The 26,311-nt window shown below is 42.0% G+C and overlaps 1 protein-coding gene across 6 annotated transcripts in view; it reads right to left on the reverse strand.

The window, feature by feature from the left end:
• The window catches only part of HERC1 (HECT and RLD domain containing E3 ubiquitin protein ligase family member 1), a 197,326-nt gene that overhangs the window by 98,716 nt on the left and 72,299 nt on the right, over positions 1-26,311 (reverse strand). For 5 of the 6 annotated variants that reach the window (XM_019504388.1, XM_019504391.1, XM_019504390.1 and 2 more), the window contains exons 14-25: positions 22,722-22,943; positions 21,428-21,580; positions 21,047-21,179; positions 20,074-20,265; positions 18,318-18,539; positions 12,949-13,122; positions 10,495-10,609; positions 10,290-10,410; positions 4,849-5,020; positions 3,172-3,478; positions 1,612-1,732; positions 193-244 (exon numbers count right to left, since the gene is read on the reverse strand). In XM_019504388.1, coding sequence (XP_019359933.1) covers positions 193-244; positions 1,612-1,732; positions 3,172-3,478; positions 4,849-5,020; positions 10,290-10,410; positions 10,495-10,609; positions 12,949-13,122; positions 18,318-18,539; positions 20,074-20,265; positions 21,047-21,179; positions 21,428-21,580; positions 22,722-22,943 — 1,984 coding nt within the window. The remainder of the gene's footprint in view (positions 1-192; positions 245-1,611; positions 1,733-3,171; positions 3,479-4,848; positions 5,021-10,289; positions 10,411-10,494; positions 10,610-12,948; positions 13,123-18,317; positions 18,540-20,073; positions 20,266-21,046; positions 21,180-21,427; positions 21,581-22,721; positions 22,944-26,311) is intronic. The other variant, XM_019504392.1, reaches the window with a different exon arrangement.

The raw sequence follows: 26,311 nt of genomic DNA on the forward strand, positions 1-26,311 counted from the left end.
CTTTCATTTTTTTTTTTTTTTTTTTTTTTTTTTTATAAATGACAATTCATTTGGTCAATTCAATTTAACCATCAGTTCTAATAGTTTAAAATGGTATTTCTGCTTCAAGAAGTGATTTTAGTTATCTAAATATACTTTAAGAAACATTATTTACACCACAAAACAAAATCTTAACCTAAACAAAAATCTTACCCTTCTTTCGATGCGAGGATGCCAAGTCCAAATCAACATTTCGCCTTCCGCTCTACATTTTGAAGAATAAATACAAAATCGCATTTAGAGTCATAGAAAAATTGGAGTGGGAGAGATCTAGAGTGGCCATGTAATCCATCTCATTGCTCTAAGCAAAATCATTTCCATCAAAACAAATCCAGATAAATGTTTGTCTGACCTGCACTTGAAAACTTCCAGTGACCAAATTTTCACAATTTAAAATAACCTGTTCCAGTGCACAGCCATCTTCGTAGTTATAAAGTTATTCCTATTATCTAAATAAAAATCTCCTTTACTTTAATCTAGGCTCATTATTTCTTGTTTTATCTCCTATGGACACAGAAGAACCAACTGCCATCCTTTTCATAACAACTGTTTTTGTATTTAAAGACTTGTCAAACTCGACCCCTGCCTCCAGTCTTCTCTTCTCTAGATGAAACAACCATAATTTTTCCAATCTTTTCTTGCGTGTGTTTTCTAGCCTTATAGTAATTTGCTTTCTTTCCAATTTGTCCACATATTTCTTAAAAAGTGCAGTGTTCCAAAACTGGATACAGAACACCAGATAAGGTCTCACCAGTGCTGAATGGAGCAGAAGAATAATTTCTTATAATTTCTCTGACACTCCTGTTAAAACATCCATATATACTACACAGGTTTTTTGTTTTTTCAAAATACTACATTATTGTTCACACCTACTCAGCCTGTGAACCACTAAAATGCTCAGGTCTTTTTCTGCAGTATTTCAGCCTCACCAATCACACCCTATTTTATATGTGTACAAACCTATGTATTGGATCATTCCTTATTGAGTGTAATTTGCACCTGCCTTTATAGAATTTCATCTTATTTATTTCATACCACTTTTCAAACTTAAATGTCATTTTCCATCTTAATCCATTCCTCTAAAGTGTCAGATACCCTACCCAACTTGGTGTTATTTGTAGATTTCATCTGCAAACAACATAACTGAGGACATATCCCATTACTGAAAAGTATTTCTTGTAACTGCCATAACTGGACAAGCCAAAGGAAAAGACCCTGAACAAAATACTTCCACTCATGCAAGTACGTTGCTCTTGGAAACTTAAATCTAGATTATAATCCTTAAAAGATTCTATTTACATAAATCAGACTTTTGGAAAAAAATCTGCTGCAGAACTTTCAATGGGGTAATTCACACAACAAAACTCTAACCTTTAACAATTAAAGAGTTCGCTTTTGTCCAATCAATGTATTCCCTTATAACAATGCAGGTGGTCTGTAGTGGGTCTCTTCTGTATTTCCTATTAATGAATAATGCTGCTAAGCAGAATAGCATGTTTAAGAAGCATTGCATATGTGAAAAGAGAGAATACAAAAGTGAAGCTACAAGACATCACATTAAATTTTACATACCAGTGAATAACCCTCTTCATCTGATTCAGGCTGAGATAAATCAGATTCACTCCTTGATTTAATCAGTCTATAGCTTGAACTAGTATGGGCTGAGCGACTCTCTGCAGTAAGACTTTCACTCCTGTTCACAAATAAACACACACAAGAGAAAACCGTTCATAAATACTCACTGTAGAATATATAGCAAAGTAAATTAGCACCAATTAGATCTTGTTCTACAGCTACTCTGCTAAGGATTTCAGGATATAAAATTCAAAATTAACATTCAATTCATTAAGAACATAAGCATGTACCTGTATCACTAACTTATATGTCAGATAACAACAAGCACTACAATAAAATCTCAACTCAGCTAGCAACACAGCTTCATTTGGGAGAAACTAAACCTCTTGACTCTCTTCAGCACCCTTAATAGTAAAAATGAACCAAGGGCCTTCTTACAATTGACTATCCAAGCTCTTTGGTAAGTGTTAAGGACAATGTGCAGAAATAGTTATGCTATTTTTAAGCAAATTTTAAGTTTTGGTCATTAATATAGATGCAACTTGAGGGAAGCAGCTGAGATTACCAGGAAATCTCAAAAAAAAGTTTCAAAACCAATTAAAAATGTATCTGGCTGCAGGCTGCCCAATTTAAAAAGATGTTAATAATCAAGCCAAATTACCATAGTTAAGAATAAACATTTTTGCTTACAAAGCAAGAATTAAAAAATAAATATATCACATCACAATGTTTAAAACACTTAAGATGTTTCATTTTGTATTAGCTTAGCAACATCATCCTGTGTAACAATGACCATGAGGACTTGCACAGTTAAACCAAGAATTTCTTTCCAAGCATTTAAGATTTCATTAATATAATGACATAAAAAAAATCCCAAAGAGGAATAACTGGGAGAGAGAGATCTATTAAAAAAAGACTGAATGTTTACTTGTCCTTATAAGCTAGTTTCTAACAATGGAGTTTTCAAAATGAATGTGGCATTGCTGCAATACATACTTTATAAAACATAAAATATGTAGGGAAGCTACAGAGAAAAAAAAATAAACATGCCATCATGTACTTGCTTGAAGCTCTTCTTTTTTCTGGGGCTCAACTGGCCAAAAAGGAGTAAATACACTACCAAAGTCCAATTTTTCCATGCAAAAGGAAACACATTAGCAAACATTATATGTGACAACTTATGTACAAATGCATTTTAAAAGAACAAAATAATAAACACTGAGAAAATTTAGGACATTTTCAGCTATATAAAATTATTTGAAATCCCACATGATCTGGGTTTCATTCTGATCTCTTTACCCACTATACCAAATTTAAAAAAAAGTTAAAGCCTGGCAACCTTTTTATACTCTACTGATGTTGCCAGAATGGACATACATTTTATATGTTAGTACTGCTTGTGGAGAGAAGCTCCTTTTACCCTCTGAACACAAGCTTTATGTTGTGTTCTATCATATTGCAGTTTGCCTTCAAAGGTAAGCCACACATTTTGCAAAGCAATGTTAGAAGAACAGAGAAAAATTAACTGTACTCTGTTACATGGTTAATGACTCCCACCTAGTCATCAGTCCAATTCCCTCAGGAGTACTAGTTGAAGGTTGCTGCAACTGTCCTTCCTCCCTTCGTTTCTGGAACTCCTCAATAACGGGGCTTACTCCTAAGATCAATAAGGCACATCTATGGATCACTGAGTTGCATGCAGCAGTGTACACATCTTGACCCTCTGGAAGATCTGTGCTGATTCTTCGTTCCTGTTGAGTCTGAGTAGGCTGATCATCAACTCTAGTCCCTGTCCCAATGTTCATTCTATCTCGATCCCGACTGCGAGCTACTTCACGTGCTGATAGGAAACATTGAAATATTTCTGTAACATGCAACACAAAAACAAGGTCTTAACTTCTGGTAAAGCTAAATGATCACAAATTAGTCATCTGCACTTTAGGCTAAAATTGACATTCCAAGAGGGGGGGAAAAAAATATATGCAAATAATGCAAAAAGACTAATTAGTCAAGTATTTAAAATGTTACATTTAGAGGACATCAGCATTTGACACAATTTCTTCTGTTTCCTACTATAATCTTAATCCATACTTAGGAAGAATGAAACAAAATAAAATTCTATAGCAGCTCTACCTCTGAATGCCTTTGGACAGTCAAACTAAATAAAGAATCTAGTCCACTACCAGCACACCACAAAACTTTTCAATGTTGCCAGAATTACAAGTTTTGATTGTCTTGTTATAAACTTCTGTCAGATTTTCAAAAGTATAATCAGGCAAAAAACTCGACTGCTAGTCTCCAAATATTTTCAAGAAAAACTAGTTAAGCAGACTGTAGAAAAAAGTGGTCTTTTAGTAATCAAGTCTAAAAGGACACTGGTAGCTTCCAATCAATGCTGAAAGGCCCAGAGGCAATACGGGGGAAAAAAGTCCTTTTGTCCTTCTACTTAAAAGATGGACATAATTAAAAGGAAAGCCATATCCCTAGAAGAAGTTAGATGGACTAAACCCCAAGTGACTTAAATAAGACATCAGGGGTCACTCTACTGCCCCTGCCAATTCTTCCGTCTTAAATTCTTCCAACCTTCCTTATAGAATTGTATTTCTAGATATCATCCAGTCTCCACCACTCACTATTCACCATTCATAGTAAGTGGTATTTCTCTACCTCCAGTCTGCTCTGAGGGAAATAGCCCAAAGCTTTTATCAGAGCTTTGGTCACTGAGAAGAGTCTGTCAAAGCCGTGGCACAAAATATGATAATATTTTGAAAATATATTTTCAAAGAGCCAAGTATTTTTCACATTACATAACATTATAATTTTCAAGTCAAAATAATATCCATAAGGTTTCAACAACAAAATAGAGCTGATTTATTTTAGGTCAAATTCACTTTCCAGGATTTTTCCAAAGCTATCATAACTTCGCTAGGCTACAGCATTCTAGGAACCTCACAGTTATAGGAAAATTGGTCACTTGAGTGTAGCTGCATATGGCTTGATCAAGTAGACACACAGACACGCACAACCTCCCATAACAATCTATACACACAACAAAAACCTTGGAATATTTTTTCACTTTTTAACTGAATAAATACATGAAGGCTTTATAAAAAATAACCTTTTGACACTGATTTTAGATATCTGAAGACAAACCTTCTAAATCTATTTTTCATTTGTTTTTCTCACAATTTATTGTTTTTCCCAGAAAACACTACATGGTTAATGTTTACTTACTACCAGCTGTCATAACTTCATGCTCTCTTTCCTCTTCTTCGTCTTCTTGCTCTGGATGCCCCTCCTCTCTGTCTCTCTCTGCCTGCTCTTCCATTTCAGCCTCTTCATCAATGGTACGGGTAAAAGAATGTTCTTGAGGATCAGCATCTGCAGACTCCAGGTTTTCTGACATCTGACAGATGTTTAAAATTACATTGTGAAATCACTTTTCACCACACAAAAGTATACAGATATTACTTTATTTAATAACTTATGTACCAAAGTTATTCTCCCATGGGAAAGTAGTATTTAGGATTCTGCATCAAGTAATTAGTGAATGTAGAAATCTATTTCTGCTGAGATTTTAATCACAGAAAAAAGTTAGGAAACTGGAACTGATGTTTCTTAGTGTAACTGTTATTCACCTCATTTATATACCTACATCATCATCATGTGCTTTTTCCTAGAGTTGCAAGAGCCCAAGTTTGAAACTCTGTAACAAAGCATTCATATGTTCCTAAGAAGAGTTCTCTTTAAATTTTAGAACCTTAAAACGTTTCATTGTGTGGTCAATGTTTGAGTTGATTTCAAGTGATATGCAATACTCACTCACAGTTTTGCATTAAGAACTGAACGTTACATTCTTACACCCTTGCCTTCAAATTCACTTGAAATTAGATGAACACGGAAGCTAATCACGAAAAAAAGCAACATTTTTAACTGGAGGAGATAAGAAAGTAAAGACTATGAATTACAGAACAAGGCTGTCCAACTGAAGTCCCAGCTGTCACTCCTGCTGCCAGAGTCCCTGAGCTCCCACTCCTTCCTCCAGCTTCCATTTCATGCAAATAGCCATCAACGGCCTGGCAAGCCTGCGATCTGCACTGCCCACAACCCACAAGATGGACAGCCCTGATATAATATAGCCCTGACTGGTAGTTTTTGCTCTCATGCCTCGTAAGTCATCCTTTAATTGCACTGACCTTGTACTATTTAGACAGGGTCATGTTTAAACTAAAGGCTTTGTAAAGTACTCTAAACAAATAATAATTCATATATAAACAGGAAATCATAACTTGCTTAAATTAATTTACCAGATTTACATAAAGATAACATGACCCTAAATATAAGACAACACTCCAATAATTAGATTCTATACAGGGAAAACTTAAACATTTATTACAATTTTCCAGGTACAGAATCAAATTATTGTATATTTTGCTTTAAAATCTGTCCTCCTCCCACTGCTACAGCAGGAAAAATAAATCAGGGGAGAGGAGGGAAGATAGCCCTCTTGCCCTCTCCCACGCAGTTGCTTCCCCCTGCAGCCTCATCCTCCCCTTCCTTACTGTCAAACACTGCTCTCTCTGAGCACATGGAAAGAAACAGTAAATGTAAAAAACACTGACCTTGAAACAGGCATACTTGTAATGATTTGCATAAGTACCCATAGACTTAGTTCACCCAGAAATGATGCATTTTACTTTTGAAACTGCTGCAAGGCTTAACACAGGTACTCCATAAACTCACTTCTAAGCAACACTTTTCTATTTCTTTATACATAGTACAAGCTATGCATATCAGTCCAGAGCCTAAAAACTCATGATTGACAATATATTTCATTGGGCTGGGCCCCACCAGAGTCAACAGCATTTCAACCAATGGTGACCCTACAACTCAGCACTGCTCAGTATGTGTGTGTACTCCAGATGCCCCCACAAAGGATCCATGTGCTAATTAGCCCCACCCCCCATGATGGGAACCAGATGTTCCTGTCTCGAGTCCTGGGATGCTCCAAAAATGTATATGCTGATGAAATGCAGGGCAAACTATCTGGAATCACCTCATGGAGGGCAAGGTCACACTAACCATATGCACCAGGCTGAGAGAGGAGGCAACAGAGAGATTCTGGGTGAACTGTTTGGGGTGTGGTTTGGCAATGTTTGCCAGACATTGAAGGCTGGTAAAGAAACAGGAATAATTGGAAGTGGGGGAAAAAAGGTCCAGGCTCAGCTAAGGGAGTAAAAAGGAAGTAAAAGTGTATTTGATGTAATGGCTTACCATGATCTGAAAGAGAGTCAGTGCTGAGGGAGACTGTATTCAATGTGCCCATTATACCACACATCTAAATATACCATATTTATATATATCTAAATATATACAAATCTAACATATATCTAAATCGGAGGGGCTGCACTAGTCCATCTTTGTGGTAGGAAAGCGGGTCCATAGGTGTATGTTTTGTAATGGTTTAGGGCAGGGGTGTCCAAACTTTTTGAATGTGAGGCCAAATCATGAACTTTTTATCACCCAGTGGCTGGCGAGCCATATTCAAAGACCTCACAGGAAGTGGTATCACATCAGGAAGTGATGTCACGCGACCTTTGACACCAATGAAGTTGCAGGAAATGACAATGAAATGGGTCTAACCAGTTCAAAACTCTCCCTCTATAGCATCCACTTCTGCCACTGTTCGGGACAGGATACCGAGCTAGATAGACCATGATACTTTTTATGCACTTATGTTCAGAAGCTCTTATGTTCTTTGGCTGAGCTTCCAAACTATGGCTGAGATTTGCAAAAAGGAGTAGATAGGTATGTTACAAAGTTGTCATAAAAGATTTGGAGCCCTCTAAACCCCATTCATTTTAATGGAAGTTGGCCTTTTGACTCAGCTTTGAAAATCTCAGCCCAAGATGTCAACCAAATAAGTCAAAATATATTTTGCATTTCTATGCAGTGCATCTGTTGGGACTCTCCAAGCATTTTACAAACATTAAATGAACCTCAGGATATCCCTGCTTTTCAGAAGAAATGTGGTGGTGAGGACATTCTGGGAACATCTCTCACTCTCTGGGTGTGATCTGCTTCTACTGTCCTTGGACCACCCTAGAAGGGCCCTCACTGCCACATTTCCAGTTCAGAGCAGGTAAAGTGTAAGTGGGTAGGAAGGGCTTATTTTTTTGGCAGCAGATTTGAGTGGCTTGAAGCTAATGAAGATGTACCCACAGTTAGTCACTGACCAAAGTGGGAACATAGTTGTCCTCACTTATTAACATGTCTCCAAGGCCCTTTACTGTCTTTGCCTAGATATTGCTCTCACGTCCTCTTGCTTTCCTAAATCTCACAAGAGTAAAGGATTCCCATCATGCCTGCTGGACTGCCGTCACCGGATAGCTGTCCTGGTTCTAAGGTTGTACTTCTGACTCTTTCATGGCCTCTTTTAGGGTGCACACTTAGAACTCTGGCTTTTCTTTCCTGCCCATATTGCTGAATTGTGATTATTCCTACAGGGCATGAATGTAGTTCAGTGGCTATGATTCTGCTTTCTCATACAGAGGCAATGACTCTCACAAAGTATGGCATATTTTAGTAAGATAAAAACATTTTGAAGGCCACACAGAAAGCAGTAAGCAGTCTTTACATGAGCTTACCAGGTATCAACCACCTGCTACTTGGGTTCCTGGCAGGTACAGACAAGTTTATTAGCACGTTGTTCCAGAGTGAGTCTCTGTGCCATAGCCTACATCAGGTCTCAGATCTAGGGAGCCTGACCCCTCCCCAGCCATAGGCTTGTCATGTTATACCAATCTGCTGGTCAGTGCAGACCTGGCTGGGCTCCTCCCATCCCCAGTAACATATGGGAAGCCAGATTCAGCTGCATGCCACTTTTCCTGGCCAGTGCTGACCCGGCTGGATCCATCCCATCTGGAGCAGCATGCGGCTGAAGCCAAGTTCCCACAAGCTGCTGGGGACAAGAGGAGCCCGGCCGGGTCTGCACCAGCCAGCAGAAGCGGTGGCAGAGCCGCGTGCCACTCAGGACAGGACGAGCCCAGCTGGAGCAGCAGGGGCTGAGCTGCATTTTCCCCCTGCCTGCGCCGGTCAGTCCCGAGTGGCACACAGCTCCAACACCGCTTTTGCTGGCCGGTGCCGACCCAGCCAGGTTCCTCCCATCCCCAGCAGCACGTGGGAATCTGGCTTCAGCTGCATGCTGCTCCAGATGGGACAGACCCACCTAGGTCGGCACCAGCCAGCAGAAGCGGTGGAGCCGTGTGCTGCTCGGGATGGGACGAGCCCAACTGGAGCAGCAGGGGCTGAGCTGCATTTTCCCCCTACCTGCACCAGTCAGTCCCGAGTGACACACTGCTCCAGCGCTGCTTCTGCTGGCCGGTACCAACCCAGCTGGGCTCCTCCCATCCCCAGCAGCACATGGGAAGCCAACTTCAGCTACATGCTGCTCCGGATAGGACAGACCCACCCGGGTCAGCACCAGCCAGAAGTGGTGGCAGAGCCGTGTGCCACTCGGGACTGACCAGTGCACATAGGGAGAAAGTGCAGCTGAGCCCCTGCTGCTCTGGCTGGGCTCATCCTGTCCCGAGCAACACATGGCTACCCCTCTTCCCACACGCACCGCATCAGCAATGTCAAGCTGACGCGGTACGTGTGGGAACCTTATCCCTTCCCCAGCCCTTCAGCAGCCATCAGGAAGCTGCTGAGGGGCTGGGAGAGGGACAAGGGGTGGGAACAAAAGTAAACAGTGTTTACTTTCATTTCCCGTCTCAGCACCGCAAGCCTCAGAAAATGGCTTAGTGGGTCGCATGTTGGACATGCGAGTTAAAGGATGTAGGAAACATGTACTAGCAGGTATATCTATATAGATCTATCTCTAGATAGATAGATAGATAGATAGATGTGTACTAGCAGGTATATCTATATAGATCTATCTCTAGATAGATAGATAGATCTATATAGATATACCTGCTAGTACACGTTTCCTACATCTCTCTTGATATGTAGATATACATACACACATATACATAGAAGTTATATATCTATCTATATCTGTAAATATAGATCAATAGACAAGAGCTATCTATATATATTTATAGCTCCTGTCTATCGATCTGTATTTACAGATATAGATAGATATATAACTTCTATGTATATGTGTGTATGTATATCTACATATCAAGAGACCGAGACACCTTTTTCTGGTAAAAATATAAGGTTCCCATCAACATGTTCACCCAATATGGACCACATGCTTTATAGTCTTGTCAGCATTGGCAGCATTTCATCAACTTCATAGTCAGCTTTTCCATTACTGAACACATGCTGCTTTTGGCAGCAATTTAAGAATAGTAAATGTATTTAAGGAGGGTTCCTTGTATGAGAAGGTAATGCGGACAGAGAAAAAAAGCCTAGTCTTGTATTCAAGTAAACGTGGTATTTTTCTCATATATTTGCTACAGACTACTGAATCTTTAGGTACATGCTCTACATTTTAGTTTGTAAAACATATTTTAAAGACAAAGTTAACTGAACAAGATCCAAAAGTCTTGCAGCAAGAACAAGAGTTTGTTTTTTTGTTTTTTTTAGAGTTCTCATTAAATCACAGAATATATAAAATATTTCATTATGAAATACAGCAACATACAGCAAGTACCAGTAATCACTCTCACCCATCTGTCTCTTGAGGATGACCTAGTTTGAATCAGTTCCATATTCTTGCAAGCAAGCAAGCGACTCCGAACTTTATATACACAGCGATATACTTCCGCCAGAGCTTTGCCAGGCTGATATCTGAAAGAAGGACAGTCATAGAAAAAAGATCCCACAACCTTAAAAATATAAATAAATTATTAAAGGCAGTTTCAAGTTACTTGCCTGCTCTCGCCACATGCTTGGCTAAGTAAATTTGTGTGTTTCAGCAAAGATGCAAGAACAAATCTAGACACAGTGTCCAAGAGTGACTCATTACTTAAGGTTGCAGTGTCCCAATCTGAAAATAAAAATGAATCATTAAAACTTGCTGCTTTTTCCAAAATAAATAATCCTGAATATATTTTAAGCGGTATCAATAATGAAATAACATAAAATGGTTCTCCCCTTATACTTTTCCAATGTATAAATGACTTAAATGTTCATTAAATAAATTGAAAGTAGTTTTACACACACCATGATGCAACCAGCAAGGAGTGAATGAAAAATGTAATTCTTGGAACATCTTGAAATAAAATCAAATTAATGACATCATCATTTGTTTCAGGGAAATGTCAAGAACTAACAAACTAATGTTGAAAAGGCTTGAAATGTCTCAAAGGAGCCCTCCAACCACACACTTCATTGCATTTTACTGAAAAAAAAATTAATAGCAACACTAGTAAGATGGACTTTTACTTTGCTTTAAAGTTATGTGAATCGCTTATAATTTTCTCTGCAATCTATAAAATGGAATATTCTTAACAGGTTCAGAATCTAAATTAGAAAAAGCATTTAATTAACAACATAACCTATACCTGGTCAAACACTGCAAAATTGTAAGTTACAAAATATTGCACAGAATCAATACAAGTTTGAATAAAACAAATGATTTTGGAGACAAAATTTTGGACGGGATAGTTAATTTTAGTTTTTTACCTCTTCTCCAGATTGCTCATGAAAGGGCATAAAATATTAATACGATTTTCCATCTGTTAGGTTTTTAAAACAAATGTTATGATGTTGAAAAACAACTTTCAGTAACTTCTGTAATCTTCAAGTTCATAACTAGCCATATAACAAGTTCCTCTTAGTCCAGAAAAACTATATTTCATGAGAGACTCAGGGCACAAACAGGAGTTACATATCTGGCCCAATACACAACCTACAGAAAGCAAGCATACAGCCCTTCTAGTAGTCGAAGTAGTACAAAAAAGGTGAAAGCACTACAAAATAGTACCCCTTTCAAAAAGGAAAATCTATGTTTGGAAGGGGGAGGGGCAGGAGTGACTGACTTGCTAATAACCCACCCAGTGGTGTGGAGCTGTCAGGGACCTCTGCTGAGACTGCTACTGACAACACAGGTTCAACACCCCAGCCAGAGCTGGGTCTCTTAAAACAGCAGCAGCAATTTTGATGCAGGGACTCTGGCAGCAGCAGCACTTAGAGGAGTGGTGAAAGCAAGGAGAGTAGATTCACAGCTGCTATGTTTCACAGCTCTTGCTCTCCAGAGGTCACCAGTGGATCACTGACAACATGCACCTTTCCCAGGCAGGGGAGAGGGCAGTATAACAAGGATCAGACACTCCTGGGAGTGAAGGAGCAGTCTGCTATCAACCCTGCCTGAAAAGTCTGCCTTTGAGGCTTTTTTGCAGCTCTTCAGCCAGAGGGATGGAACATCCATATGCCCCCATTGCATAAGGTTCTAACAGCACTTTACAGAGGTTTTACAGCCTCGGTACTTGGTAGCACTACAAATGGATGCCACTATCTCAGCAACTTGGACACTGGCTCACAGATCTGCCTGCTGAGTTTGAAAATCACCAAGCTCTGTTGCAGTTGTGACAATTTAAAAGACCAACACTTATTTAGGTACTTTTTCCCCTTAACATATGATCTTTTCAAACTGCTGGTGGTTCAAAAATTAGATTGCAAAATCAGTGGCAATTCTCAAATTAAGCTCTCCTCTAGATTTCAAACCCAGTAACATACAAACAACTTCCTAGTAACTAGGTCAAAGATTCTACCAAAAAACGCAATAAAATATGGTGTGTATTTATGAGTGTTGTGGATGTTTGGAATGAAGATTATCAAGTAACAAGAGAACTGGTTGTCAGAATACATAATGCTTTGTTAAAGGCTTTAAGCAGGGGTGTCAAACATATGGTCAGATCTGGTCCACAGAACCCCATTATCCTATCTCCAGTTCTGCCCCTAGGTCTGAACAGATCCACACACGGCATGGCATACACCCAGAGCACAGATCCAGTCCACACCCGCAGACTCCCTCTCCTCCTCCCCCAGCATTCAGTGATGTCCAGCTAGTGTGGCCACCATGTGTAGTATAGCTGCTGCTCTGGTCAGATGGTGCTGCATGCTGGAACAGCTGCCAGATCAGGTATGCTGCGGGTGAGGGAGAGGGGTCCATGGGCTTGATCTGGCCCCACGTTACCCATGTGGCTTATGAATCCAAATGAGTTTAATGCCACTGATTTGAAGCACGTAAAGTAACATGAAAAATTATCAGAAATGTGAACACTGCTGTATCCAGAAACATGAACACTGTTGTAGCATTGAACATCAATCTTCCAGGCTTTCAAGATACGTAGAATTCTATTTCTCTTGTTCTCCTCATCTTACCTTTACTGACAGCATAGTCCTGCATACTGATCCAGAGACTACGGGCTGGCTCTTTTGTACAACCCAAGGCCAAATCAACATAGACAGCAATCTCAGGTCGCAATTTATAATCAAATGGCTTCTGCTCCTCATTTCCAGAAAGGGCAACCTCCAGCAGCGAACTCATGCATTTTTCTACAGGAAGGGAAGCATTTACACATTAGATTCAGCAGATTTTGATTGGCACATGCATCCAATGGCTTTTAATATCTATTGATAGAAGTACATCCCACTAATATCTCCATCAAACCATTAGGAAGAACTCAATAACCCCTGCTCTATTAGCCAGAAGTATTCTCATTATCTGACTTTAAAATTGGCCCTGTTACTGTACAATTGTTCTGTAGTTTCATAGTTAGTAGGGTTGGAAGGGAGCTGAGCAGATCATCAAGTCCAACCCTCTGCCACAGGCAGGAAAGAGTACTGGGGTCAAACGACCCCAGCAAGGTGTACATCTAGCCTCCTTTTGAAGACCCCCAGGGTAGGGGCAAGCACCACTTCCCTTGGAATTTGGTTCCAAATCCCAGTCATCTTGACTGTGAAGTAGTGATCCCTGATGTCCAGCCTGAACCTACTCTCAGTCAACTTATGGCCATTATTCCTAGTAACTCCTGGCTGTGCTTGGGGAAACAGGGTTTCTCCTGTTCCCTGCTGGTCCCCCCTGGTAAGTTTATAGATGGCCACCAGATCCCCATTTTCTGAGGCTCGCGGTGCTGCGGCAGGAAACGAAAGTAAACACTGTTTACTTTCGTTCCCACCCCTTGTCCCTCCCCCAGCCCCTCAGCAGCTTCCTAATGGCTGCTGAAGGGCTGGGGAAGAGACAAGGTTCCCACACACACCGTGCGTCAGCTTGACGTTGCTGATGTGGTGTGTGTGGGAAGAGAAGTGCAGACCCAGCCCCCCTCCTCCCGTTCCCAGCACCACGTGGGGAAGTCACCACTTCCCGGCCCAAGTGACTCGCCGCTCCCCGCCTGCAGGCGAGAGGCAGCCCAGCTTGGCCACCCTGCCCCAGGTCACTGGCAGAGGCGGAGCAGCGCAGGCAGGTGCCTCCTCCCCCAAGTAGCCCTTGCAGGCTGGAACTCTGCCAGCCCACAAGAGAAAAGCCACAGTTACATGTTTTTCTTCTTTAAAGGAGAACCCATTTTTAAAGTTTGCTCATGACCCTTTCATATATTCTTGAGACCTACTTTTGGGTCACGACCCATGTTTTGAGAAACGTTGGCCTAGATCATGCCCAACCAGTGCGGTCCAACATGTTTTTGAACACCTCCGATAATGGAGAGTCCACAACTCCCCTAGGCAGTCTGTTCCACTCCCTCACTGTTCTAACCGCTGTGAACAAAGGGCTGGTACTGGAAATACAGCGAGGTTTTCAGGCTCTGTTCTGTGCCTTGTCAGTTAACACATGGACAAAAAGAAAAGGGGAAGAGGTTCTCTCTTTAATTTCTACCTCCTCCCATTGGCAAGAAGCTGTTGGAAATTTCTTCCCAAGGTCTTGTTTGACTGGTTGCAGGATGCCTGCTGCCTCATGGGGTCTAGGTCAGGTACTGTTTTTATTGTTTTTATTTTGGATTTTAAGCCACATTTCCAGACCCATTTCATTGTCACTTCCTGCAACTTTATTGGTGTCAAAGGTCACATGACATCACTTCTTGATGTGATACCACTTCCTGTAAGGTCTTTGAATATGGCTCGCCAGCCCACTGGGTGATAAAAAGTTCGTGATTTGGCTCCACATTCAAAAAGGCTGGACACCCCCGTTGTACAGCATGCTTTAAACTAGCTTCACTGGGGGATGGGGTCACAGGGGGAAATGACAATACTTCCCAGCCAAGACAGGCAATCCAATTTTGAGATCAGAGATTTATAACTCCCTTTTTTCTCTTAACTATGGAACAGACTAAGTCAAGGTGGGCAAAAGGTCAGAGAGAAAATAAAGACCCAAAGAAAGGAAGTAACTTGACTGACCAAAGTCTTAAGAAAGAGAAGGCACAGGATCATCTCTGTACCATCTACTCTGCCTCACAACATGGCACCTACTCTGTAGACAGCACCTGCCTAGAATTATAAAGATGAAATACAAAAAACAAGACCTAGGAATAATGGGTGCAAACTAGTGGAGAGTAGGTTTAGGTTAGACATTAGGAAGAAATTTTTTTTACAGTAAGGGTGGCCAGATTCTGGAATGGGCTTCCGAGAGAGGTGGTGCTATCACCTAACTTGGAGGTCTTCAAGAGGAGGCTTGACAGTCACCTGGCTGGGGTTGTCTGACCTCGGTCCTCTTTCCTGCCAGGGACAGGGGGTTGGACACAATGATCCATTGGGTCCCTTCCAACTCTATAATCTATGACTCTAAGAAGTACCCAGGTAAGTGGTAGGGGTCCAGATAGTCCTGGGATCGGGGGGTGGTACATACACCCACAGGAGGCTTTAAATGCCTCTACACTAATGTTCATAGTATGGGGAATAAGCAGGAGGAACTTGCCCCCTTCCTTCTAGCTAACACAAACCTAGACACAGTGGGACTCACTGAAACATGGTGGGATTCAATGCATGACTGGGCGGTAAACATCAAGGGCTACAGACCGCACAGGCAGGATAGAATGGGGAGGAAAGGTGGGGGTGTGGCACTCTACGTCAAAAAGCAATACACATCCTCAATAAACAGCACTGGGTCAGAGGAGGGGCACACTGAAGTGCTCTGGGTTAGAATACAAGAGGGGCAGGGGTAAAGGGACTTAACAGTGGGTGACTACTACAGACCACCCAACCAGTGGGAAGAGCTGGACCGGGAATTCTCAGGTCAGCTTGTAGAGGCAGTTAAGTCAAGGGACGCGGTCATCATGGGTGACCTAAACTACCTGGACATCTGCTGGGAGGAGCAGTCAGCCAGGTCTGACCACTCACGCAGGTTCTTAGCTGAGATAAAGGACCTCCACCTAACCCAGGAGGTACACAGCCCCACCAGGGGAAATGCCTTGCTGGTTCTGGTCCTGGCCACAGGCGATGACCTGGTGAAGGGACTGCGGGTTCTTGACCACCTGGGCGATAGCGATCATCGCCTACTGGAATTCACCATCCAGCGCAGGGTGTCAGAGGCCTGCAGCAAGGGAGCAGCCCTTGACTTCAGAAGGGCCGATTTCAATAAGTTAAGGAGATTAGTCGGGGAGGCACTGAGGTCCCGGAGGGGAGGGGAGTCCAAGATGAGTGGTTGTTCCTTAAGGAGACAATCCTCTGAGCCCAAAGGGTGACAGTCCCAACATGAATCAAAGGGGGCAAGAGTGCTCAAAATCTCCCATGGCTCACCAAAATCATTCAGGAACGTCTGAGAGCTAAAAAGGAGGCGTACACTAAATGGAAGGGAGGAGCCATCACCAAGGAGAATTATACCTCCATTGCTCGAGATTGTAGGGGGGTGGTCAGGAAGGCTAAGGCGGAGACAGAACTGGGGCTAGTGACCCAGATCAAAGACAACAAGAAGTCCTTTTTTAAATACATAGGGAGTAAAAAGGTGGCACTGGGTAACGTGGGGCCCCTGCAGGACACGCTTGGCAATCTGATGGTTGCACTAGACAATAAAGCTGACCTCTTTAACAAATTCTTTGCCTCCATGTTTCTGAGCAGGGACCAGGACATCCCCCACACTGGGATCCTGGACAAACTCAGGAGAGGCACAGCTGGACCCAGGGTCACAGAGGACCTAGTCAGGGAACTTCTGGTGGGACTGGATGTCTTCAAATCAGCAGGTCCAGATGATCTCCACCCCAGAGTGCTGAGGGAATTCGCAGAGGCCATTGTGGGACCCCTGGCACAGCTCTATGAGCACTCATGGTGCTCTGGCAAGGTGCCAGAGGATTGGAAAAGGGCCAATGTGGTCCCCATTTTCAAAAAAGGAAGGAAGGAAGACCCAGGAAACTATAGGCCCATTAGTCTTACCTTGGTCTTGGGGAAGCTCTTTGAGAAAATCATCCAAGAACACATCTGTGAGGGACCAGCAGGGGAGATTATGCTTAGGGATAACCAACATAGGTTCATTAGAGGCAGGTCCTTTCAGACCAACCTGGTTGCCTTCTACAACCAGGTCTCTAAATCCTTGGACACAGGTGTCGTGGTGGATATAGCCTTTCTGAACTTTAGGAAGGCCTTTGACACTGTCTCTCACCCCATTCTCATTAAAAAAATTAAGCGACTGTGGCGTCAACACCTACAAAATCAGATGGGTCGCAAATTGGCTGGAGGGTTGCACCCAGAGAGTGGTGGTGGATGGGTCATTTCTGACCTGGAGGGATGTGGGCAGTGGGGTTCCCCAAGGCTTGGTGCTCGGGCCTGCACTGTTCTAGAAACTATGAAACATCTTCATCAGCGATTTGGACGAGGGGGTGAAAAGCACCTTGTTCAAGTTCACAGATGACACTAAGTTGTGGGGAGAAGTGGGCATGTTAGAAGAGAGGGACAGGCTACAACTAGATCTGGACAGGTTACAAGGGTGGGTGGATAAGAATAGGATGGGTTTCAATACTAACAAGTGCAAGGTACTGCACTTAGGGAAGAAGAATCAGCAGCATACCTACAGGCTGGGGAACTCCATTCTCATCATCACAGAAGCAGAAAATGATCCTGTACTTGTAGCTTTAACTGCTAGTCATAGATACCTTAGGGTTTGTTTGTTTTTTATGGCAACACTTTCATTTTACAAAATATCACCTGTGCTTTTTTAGATAGAATTTTCTTTTAGAAAAACCAAAAAATTGCACTTCTAATTTTGTATACTGTAATAAGCCAGTAAATACAGAGACCTTAACTTACAGAAAAGTTTTCGCAGTATATGCAAGTACAAAAATGATAAATATTTGCTGGTTTTATTGAGGGGTTTTTGTCCTTTCAAACCACTCTTAAGAATTGGCCGTTTGTGCCTTTCTTCCATAGCCAAAACCAACCTACTACACATTGTCAAATCATGAGCCTGAAGACAACAGGCAGCTTAAAGAGATAAATGCCTTTACAGCTCCCGACTATTAATATTTTTCAACAGTTTTTCATCTGTACAAAGACAGGTTCAGCTTCAATAATTACCATCATGTTAAGTTTACTGTGTCCTAGCCCTGCTACTTTAAAAAAAAATTAAATCAAGCTTCTAAGAAATGTGGACACTTGAGTTCATGAAAGATGGAAGGTAAAAAGGCATTGAACTCTTATTGCCTAGCCTCCCAATATCCTAAACACCCTGCAGGAATGGCAATCTTAAAAGGCAGTAAGATGAAGCAGCAACAGAAGAACAAAGTATTAAAAACTTCACATACACATCAAGAAACAGCTGTGTATCAAATTACCTAAATGAGGAATATCCATTTCTACTCCATCACTGAAGAGTGGTGTTTTTAACCAATAGGCTGTATCCTGTTCTTCAGCGGACACTGGAGGTCCCTGAAGCATTCCACCAAGACAGCGTCCTATAAGCAGAGCTACAGTTCTCTCTAAATCAACAAGCCATACCCAAGATTGAGCAGGCTGTGGTAAAGGCACTCCAGCAGGATCAATAAGTTCAGGTCCACCTAAGTATTAAGCAATAATTGGGCAAATCAGACTTGTTTTTTCACACTGTTAAACAGACATGAACATTACGTGACAACTTAGTGCTTTTTTTGGCCGACGTGGCCGATAATGTCACTGATACATGCCCATGCAGGCACGCAGCCGGAGCATGCACACAGCCAGGAATGCAGCTAGGCAGCATGGAGAGCAGCATCCTGCAGGCAAGTCTGGTGGAGGGGGTGGCTTCTGATCAATGCCCCCATGGTGAGGGGGGGAGTGGGCCCGAGGAAGGTACTGCCCAGCTGGGGCTCAGCAGGGGGCGGGACAGAGCCACAGGGGCCAAGGAGGAGGTGGCAGCTTCTGGCTGCTGCATGCACCCCCAGGGGAGGCATGGGGAGGCATATGACCCCTGGATTTGTATGCAGGGCGAGGGCAGGCTGCCCACTGAAGCCAGAGTCTGAGCCAGCCTCTTCCCAGCAGCGGGGCTAGGCTAGGGCTACGCTTGGCATACACAGGTGGTGGTGCTGGGTGCGGGGGCTATGGGGAAGCTACAGTGAATCTAGGGTGGCTGTAGCCCACCCCATAGACACCCCCCCAGCAATGCCGCTGCCACCTGCCCCACCCCTGCCAGCCCCAAGCACAGCCCTGGCCCAGCCCTCCTGCCAGGAAGAGTCCAGCAGTCACCAGCCCCCAGCCTGCCCTAGCCCCGCACGCAGATCCAGGGGGCATATGTCCCCCATGCCTCCCACAGGAGTGCATGCAGCAGCAGGAGCCGCACCCCACACTGCGCAAGCTGCCTGCCCACAGCTCTGTCCCGTGCCCCACCTTGGCTGGGCAGTTCTTGCCCCTAGCCCAGCCCCAGCCCCACTCTCTCCTTCACTGTGGGGGCCTCGATGTGTGCCCACCACACTGCTTCCCCTCCACAAACATACCAGACGGATGTTGCTCTCCAAGCTGCGGGGTTGCATATTGGCAACTGGATAGGTATCAGCTGATATGGCTCATTAATAATTGGCCACTAGTATCAGCCAAAAAAATCTTTATTGGTGCACCCCTATTTTTCTTCATTTTCTATTTTATAAGAACCATAAATATTTCACAGCACTTGTCAGAAGAGAGGGACAGGCTACAACTAGATCTGGACAGGTTACAAGGGTGGGCGGATAAGAATTTTATCCATTAAAGTTAATTTTAATCAAACTACAAATAAAAAACATAATATTTTGATATTAGAGTATTATAAATATATGATAGCATGTTCACATGTTAATATGACATTTTGGGCAGCATTCTCCCATCCCTCATACACCTTAAACTCCCAAAGCGAGTAAGATTTTTAGGTTTACAAGATCAGACTCTTTGTTTGCGGTCAAAATATTTCCTTTATAGCAAATCTGCGGTAATAAATTTAAAGACTAGAAAGAAAGGACAGTGAAACACTTTAGCTTAAAAGATCACATCCTAACTGAAGATGGTTAAATCACATTCCAATTTAGAGAGTACATTTATCTATCTCCTCCTTTTTCAGTCAAAAATAACAATTATTTTACTTACCATGAAGTGGCCACTGTAATTCTTGATCTTCCAGAAGGGCAGCAGCAGGCAACAGTCTATTAAGGCGATCTAGAGGTGGCAACAGATCTAGCAGGTAACTCAATAAAGGACGGGCTACTGACACAGGCAGTAACAATAATGAGTTAACAATCTGACAGAGCATACTGCCAGCTGCAGATACATAAATTACATCTAAAAGGAAAAGAAGAGAGATTTTCAGTGAATTTGAATTGCTCTTTTACTTCATCAATATAAAAGCCTTAAAATATTAAATAGTCACCTTTTGTATTTAAGGAAGTTTTGATAGAAACATCTTAACTATCCTTAAAAATCTAAGTATCCTTTATGATTTCATACAATAAAATGCTAAAATGATTTGTATGTATAAAATAACATACAGTTTCTTAATGAGCATTTAATTAGCAATATCACATTATATGCTACCCTTCCAAAAAAGGCTCAGGGCAACTTACAATAAAAAAAAAAAATAACTCACAGAAAAAGATACAATATTAAGCATTAGAGTTTTCTGCATACAAAATCCTAATCTGTAACACTTTTAAAAAGTAAATTCTAAGTTGGGCTTCATATTTATTTAGCACACACCCAATCCGCACTTCATACCTGCACTCACTAAAGGAACGTCAACTTTAAATATTCTCACCGAATGTGATCAGAGGTTAAAACAACCTTCAATTTTATCTGAAATTTTGCTTTGTACCCTATGTGCTATCAAATGCATCATGCGCCTGATGATGTGTCTGTACACTTGGACAATTTTCTACTGTGGGAAAAACTGCTCCCTGTAGCAAACAAAGGAAAAGGGAGACCACCGAAGACTTTTTGGATTGTAAACAAAAATTGTCAAAGGAAATTCAGCTACAGGGTGGAATCAAAACTTGCTTCCTTTTCATTTGGTTTTATTTTAGCTTGGTGGTGTTCCATTAAATACAACTTTTGTAGCAAAACGTACCTCTTAGTTTTTCCCCAACACTGCCATTCCAAGAACTTTCCTTAAGCAGAGTTGCAGAACGTGAATAGATATCTGTAGCATGAGGCAGTAAAAGCTGAAGGTGTTTATGTAGCAGCGCCACACTGCTAGAATTCTGGAAACAAAACAGAACAAAAAAGCATATTTACTTTTCCAGAGTTTAAGACATATTTTCCCCCTCCAAAAAGCCCTTTATACACCAAAATATAAAGTATTCATATTTCAAAATATTGCAATTTTTCTTAATATTATGAATTGTCAGGTACACCAAACAACCTTCTTGAAATCGTTATTGCATTGATGTTTACAAATTGCTAACAAGTTATAATGTATTTCCAAAAAACATATAAGCAAACTATTTACCTCACTAACACTGTTGATATGACAATAAGCCAGCAATTGTTTCTGCAGCGAACACAATAGCTCATGAAGATGTGCAGGCTGGCTGTTTTCAGATGACGATGTCCCAAGTAAAAACTTATCACTATTTTTTTCCAGCTCTCCAAAGGCTTGATCCTAATTAAACAAAGGTAACAATCATCAATCACCTGCCTTTATGTATTATAATACTTTACTTTTACCTCAAAAGGAACACCTTCTATCACTAGCAGTTATATCTGGGATTTTGAAAGCAACCTAAAAATCAAAGGGTTCTTTGCTCCCTTAGGCTCCTTTAAAAATCCCAGCGGACAACAGTGGACCTGAAGTCAGGCAGTTTGATCCTTGGAACAGTCACTGTGACTGTTATCAGGACTGAAAATCTCTAGCAGGAGATTTTCAAAAGACAGAGGGGAATTAGATATCAATGGGACCTGGAAACTATATTGCTCTCTTTCTCATGTGGGAGCTGAAGCTGGAAGTTTCAGGTAAAAGATTGGGTAGGGATTCACAGTGAATGCAGATTACTCTTTGACAGTACACAGAGAAGAAATAAAAATAAAGGCAACAAGACTTTCAGCCAGCAAAAGAAAGAACCCTAAGAACTGCATAAAGTTCTCTCATCTCTTCTACCCCAACTCCTTTTGGAAATGTTCTGGTTCCCTAGAAGGAATGATGCAGCAAAAAAGTTATGGCACCTACAAATTTAGGAAGAAGGTTCACAGTCCTTTTCCTCCCAAATGCTGTACCATCCTGCACCTGAGAGGAACCATCGTAGCTGGTACAGATTACGAGAAGTGGGTTGACCTGCTCTGGCTGAATTACTACTGGAAAGTTCTCTCCGAATGCATTCAATTGATAAAATGATGGCCAAATTCTTGGTGTTCTGCTGTCATATTCTGGTGTGTGACTCAGAACTTCAACTTACACATGAAACAATACCTAAATGTTCCAGGGACAATAGGCTCCCGAATGGTTTAAAGAATAGTAAGAAATGTTCATCTTTCATACACAAAAACATGTCTTAAACGTTACCATATGCTATATTTGAGTTGTATACACAACTGCAACAACATTAATATTAGATCCTTAATCTCACGAGACAGTAAACTGATTTTAGTCCACATTCAGAGCGTTAATGAGTATGGAGTTGCTGTTCCCTATCTTCTGAACAAATTTGAAGAGTAGAACAATATGCTACTTAAACAAAGTGAAGAAAATCTTAAGGTTTCAGCTCCTGAATTATTCAAAACACTACTGCTACAAACCCTAAACATACCGTGTAAAATCCTAAATTTCTTAGAAGAGTCTTCATTAAAATTTCAGCAAGATGAGTATCTGGATGGCTGCTTTGGACACCATATGTTTGATCAGAGAGGTTTCCATAGCCAATACACAGAGAAGAAATATCTGTTGTATCAGATGGTGAGCTATAACCAAGTAGGGAGGCTACATGGGTGTGGTCTTGTAAACTTGTCAAAATAATATCCAGCTGCATTCTCTAAAGGAAAGAATTAGATAGGAATAATTGTTCCTGTTAGACAACAAAGACAGAATAGTAATGAGCTTAAAAAAAAAAAAAAAAAATCAGGAAAAGTTAAACCATTTTCTTAATACTTAATTATTAAAAATAGTTGGGCGATAGGGGTGTGAGAATAGGCCCTATTCAATTCAGAGTCAGCCCGAATCCATGGCAGTGATTCAAGGTGTTGATTCAGTTCAGTGTCTCTGATTCGATTCAGTCAAATCTGAAGATTCTTCTGGTCCACTTCCAGAAGTACTTTTGGTCCATTTCCAGGTCCACTAGGGAGCACACTGGTGGCCCCCCTTGGCTCAGCGATCAGCCACAGGGGGACCCCAGGTGCAGCCCCCAGACTCAGGAGGCACCAGTTGCCAAGCCGGAGGGAGCATGGGGGGGCCCCCTGAGCACACCTGGAAGTGGACCAGAAGTGCTTCTTGTCCATTTCCGGGTCTGCTGCTGCGCATGCTGGGGAGCCCCCCACGCTCCTGGGTGACTCTCCATGAGCCCCAGCATCACAGCACTCATGAGCCACCTGCCACCTAGAGGTATAGAAAAAACATTTAAAGTTGCATCTATGTCCAAATTGCCAAATCTTTGCAAATCAATTCAGAGGGTTCTAATTTGATTCGGAGAGCTTAAAGGGTCCTCTGATTCAATTCAGATTCAAAGATTCAGCCACCAAATTGGGCCGAACCTCCACCGAATCAAATCAGGGGCTGAAGCTTTCCACAGCCCTATTGGATGCTATAACCAGCTACCAACAAAAAGCTCGTATGAGTTTTTACTGCTCACTGTCAAACTTAGATAATAAATATACTGTACTAGAAAACAGTCTAACAGTAACTAGGATAATTCAGAGCAGGACTGTCTAACTTTTGAGTGACCAGGGATCATAGCCCCCCACTAGCCACACTGTAAAGGCCATACACCCCTTGGGCCACACACTCAAAGGACTGCAAGCTGCACAGCCCTCCCTCCAACCCCTTATTGCAGCAGTGCTCCTTCTACTACACCGTTCTGCTATTCCTGTGGTGTGTGGGGTTCCTGGGTCCCCTGGCTGTGGTCTCTCTCTACCCCATGGGCTGCCCTTGCCACACCTCATCCCCAGGAGCAGTGGCAAGAAATGGAAGCTGAAGGAGGAATGTGGGGAGCCCGGAAAAAGCAGCTGAAACAGTGGAGGAAGCAGTGCCCGAATCAGGAGCCTGAGGATCAATGGTTAATGCCTCAGGGACACCATCGAGCCCACAGAGCACCAGCTGGACAGCCCTGGTTAGAGCTGTTCAATTCAATGTAGTCATGATTCTAGTAGATAGGTCAGGTTCCAGACTAAAGGCCTTCTGCAAATCTAATCTATCAACCTTAAAAGATACAGACAGCAAGCTGTGTCTATGCAGATACAATTCTTGTGCTCTGTTTCACTAAAAACAGACTAAATGATACAAAAGCAGAAAAACTTCACTATGTTTGTATCAACTGGCACTCTAGTACCATTATTTACTCAAACCCAAGACAAGGTTTTTTTCCACTCAAGTACAGTGGGGCAGGGGGAGGAGGGAGAGCCAGAGGCTACAGCCCCCAAGCTTGGGTTAAGAGTCTGAGCCATAGCCGTTGCTTCCCCAGCTGTTGCCTCTGCCCAGTACCACCTGCCCCCCAACTACTGCCTGCCCCCATCCCTCCCTCACCACTTACCCTCTGGCTCATGCCCTACTGCAGACCAGGAAATGGAGTAAGCACCGCAGGGGGCAAAGCGGCAACTGTCAGGCTACTTGACACCCCTACCACCTGCCCCCAGATGGCTGCCTGACCTACTGCAGTGGCAGGAAGTACAAATCCAAGACAACCCTCCAATAATTAGCTTCTAGACATGAAAAATGCATACATTTGTTATAATTTTCCATATCTAGAATATTGGGTGGGTTGCCTTAAATTCAAAGATGTCTTGGATTTGAGTGAATATAGTAATTATGTAGTTTGTGTTTTTATTATTAGAAGCCATTAAGGTGGACGGCAACACTGGGGAAGAGGTACAAAAGCTTACGTAAAAGCGTATACTGCACAGCTTGGCGTAGAGGTACCCAAGCTAGCCATTTCTTAGCAAGGTAAAATAGTTCACACAGTTCTGTGCTATCAAAGCCACATTGCTTCCAATATACACTCTAGCTTGTTTAAACTTAGTTTAAGCATCTCTCCCTTACTCTGCAGAATTGACAAATCCTAGGAGTCACCACAACTACTGTGAACAAGGGATTTTTTTAAAGGCATAAATGTAGAGAAAAGCCAATTTTGTGTTTCAGCATTTTTTCACTACCAAAGTATGCTTTTCCCCTCACACAGTTCAGAGCATAATCTTCTTTTAATTGACAGATTACTCTTTATTAATAATTTCCAGATGATTTCTGGGCACAACCAATATTTATGTTGTTAAATTCCCTCAGTACCACCACAGCACATGGTAAATAAATTATACATAGATAACTGTTAAAAGGTATCCACACAACATTCACACTGTTCTATTAATGTTCGGCTTGTCACTTGATTCAGTTCAGCTTTCTGAAAATGAAACTGCCCATCAATTTTTTTTTAACCAAGCTTCACAGGAACAGCATAATATACTAATTTTTATCACATTTCTAAATTTCCTTTAAGACAAAACTGATATTTCAGGTTTAATCCTTTTGACTTAAAATGAGACTTGCATTAACACAGGGCTGTCCAACTGGCAGCTTGTGGGCCATACATCCCACCCAAATGCCATTCCCACACCACTTCTACAGCTGCTCGAGTCTCCAGTCTTCCCCTCTCTCCTCCAGGTCGTGCTGCCCACACTGCCGGTGGGGACATGGCAGGCCATGCTACCCTTCCAGCCAAGGGGTGAGGACCAAGGAGTGAGTCCTTCTTGAACTACTTTCTAATAATTTTCATGACAAAATAGACAAAAGGAATGTCTCAACAGGATCTGCACTGCTCCAATAAATGAGGCACTGCCAGGTATAATTCCTCTTCTCCATAGTGACTCATCAAATATACCTTTCTTTTTTTCTGAAGACAATAAGGAAGAGCCTGGCCTGCAGCACATTCCAGGGCACTGCTGCAGCACACTCACTCACCTAATTCATGATTGTACACATCCTCATTACCACTGAGGTTTGGGAGTGGGAAAGGGCTACTCACCTACACACACTGGACAACAGTGCCCTAGATTCAATCATTAACCTGCTGTGTGACACTATGCAAGCTACCTAACTTTTCTGTATTAATCTTCTGTAACCATTTGTAAAAACAGAGGTAGTAAACAGCTACTCACTTGTAGTGTTGCAAAAGCCAAATATATATATATATATATATAT

This window comes from Gavialis gangeticus, unplaced genomic scaffold, assembly GCF_001723915.1.
Source record: "Gavialis gangeticus isolate Ggan-Ray unplaced genomic scaffold, GavGan_comp1, whole genome shotgun sequence".
NCBI classification, from domain to species: Eukaryota; Metazoa; Chordata; order Crocodylia; family Gavialidae; genus Gavialis; species Gavialis gangeticus.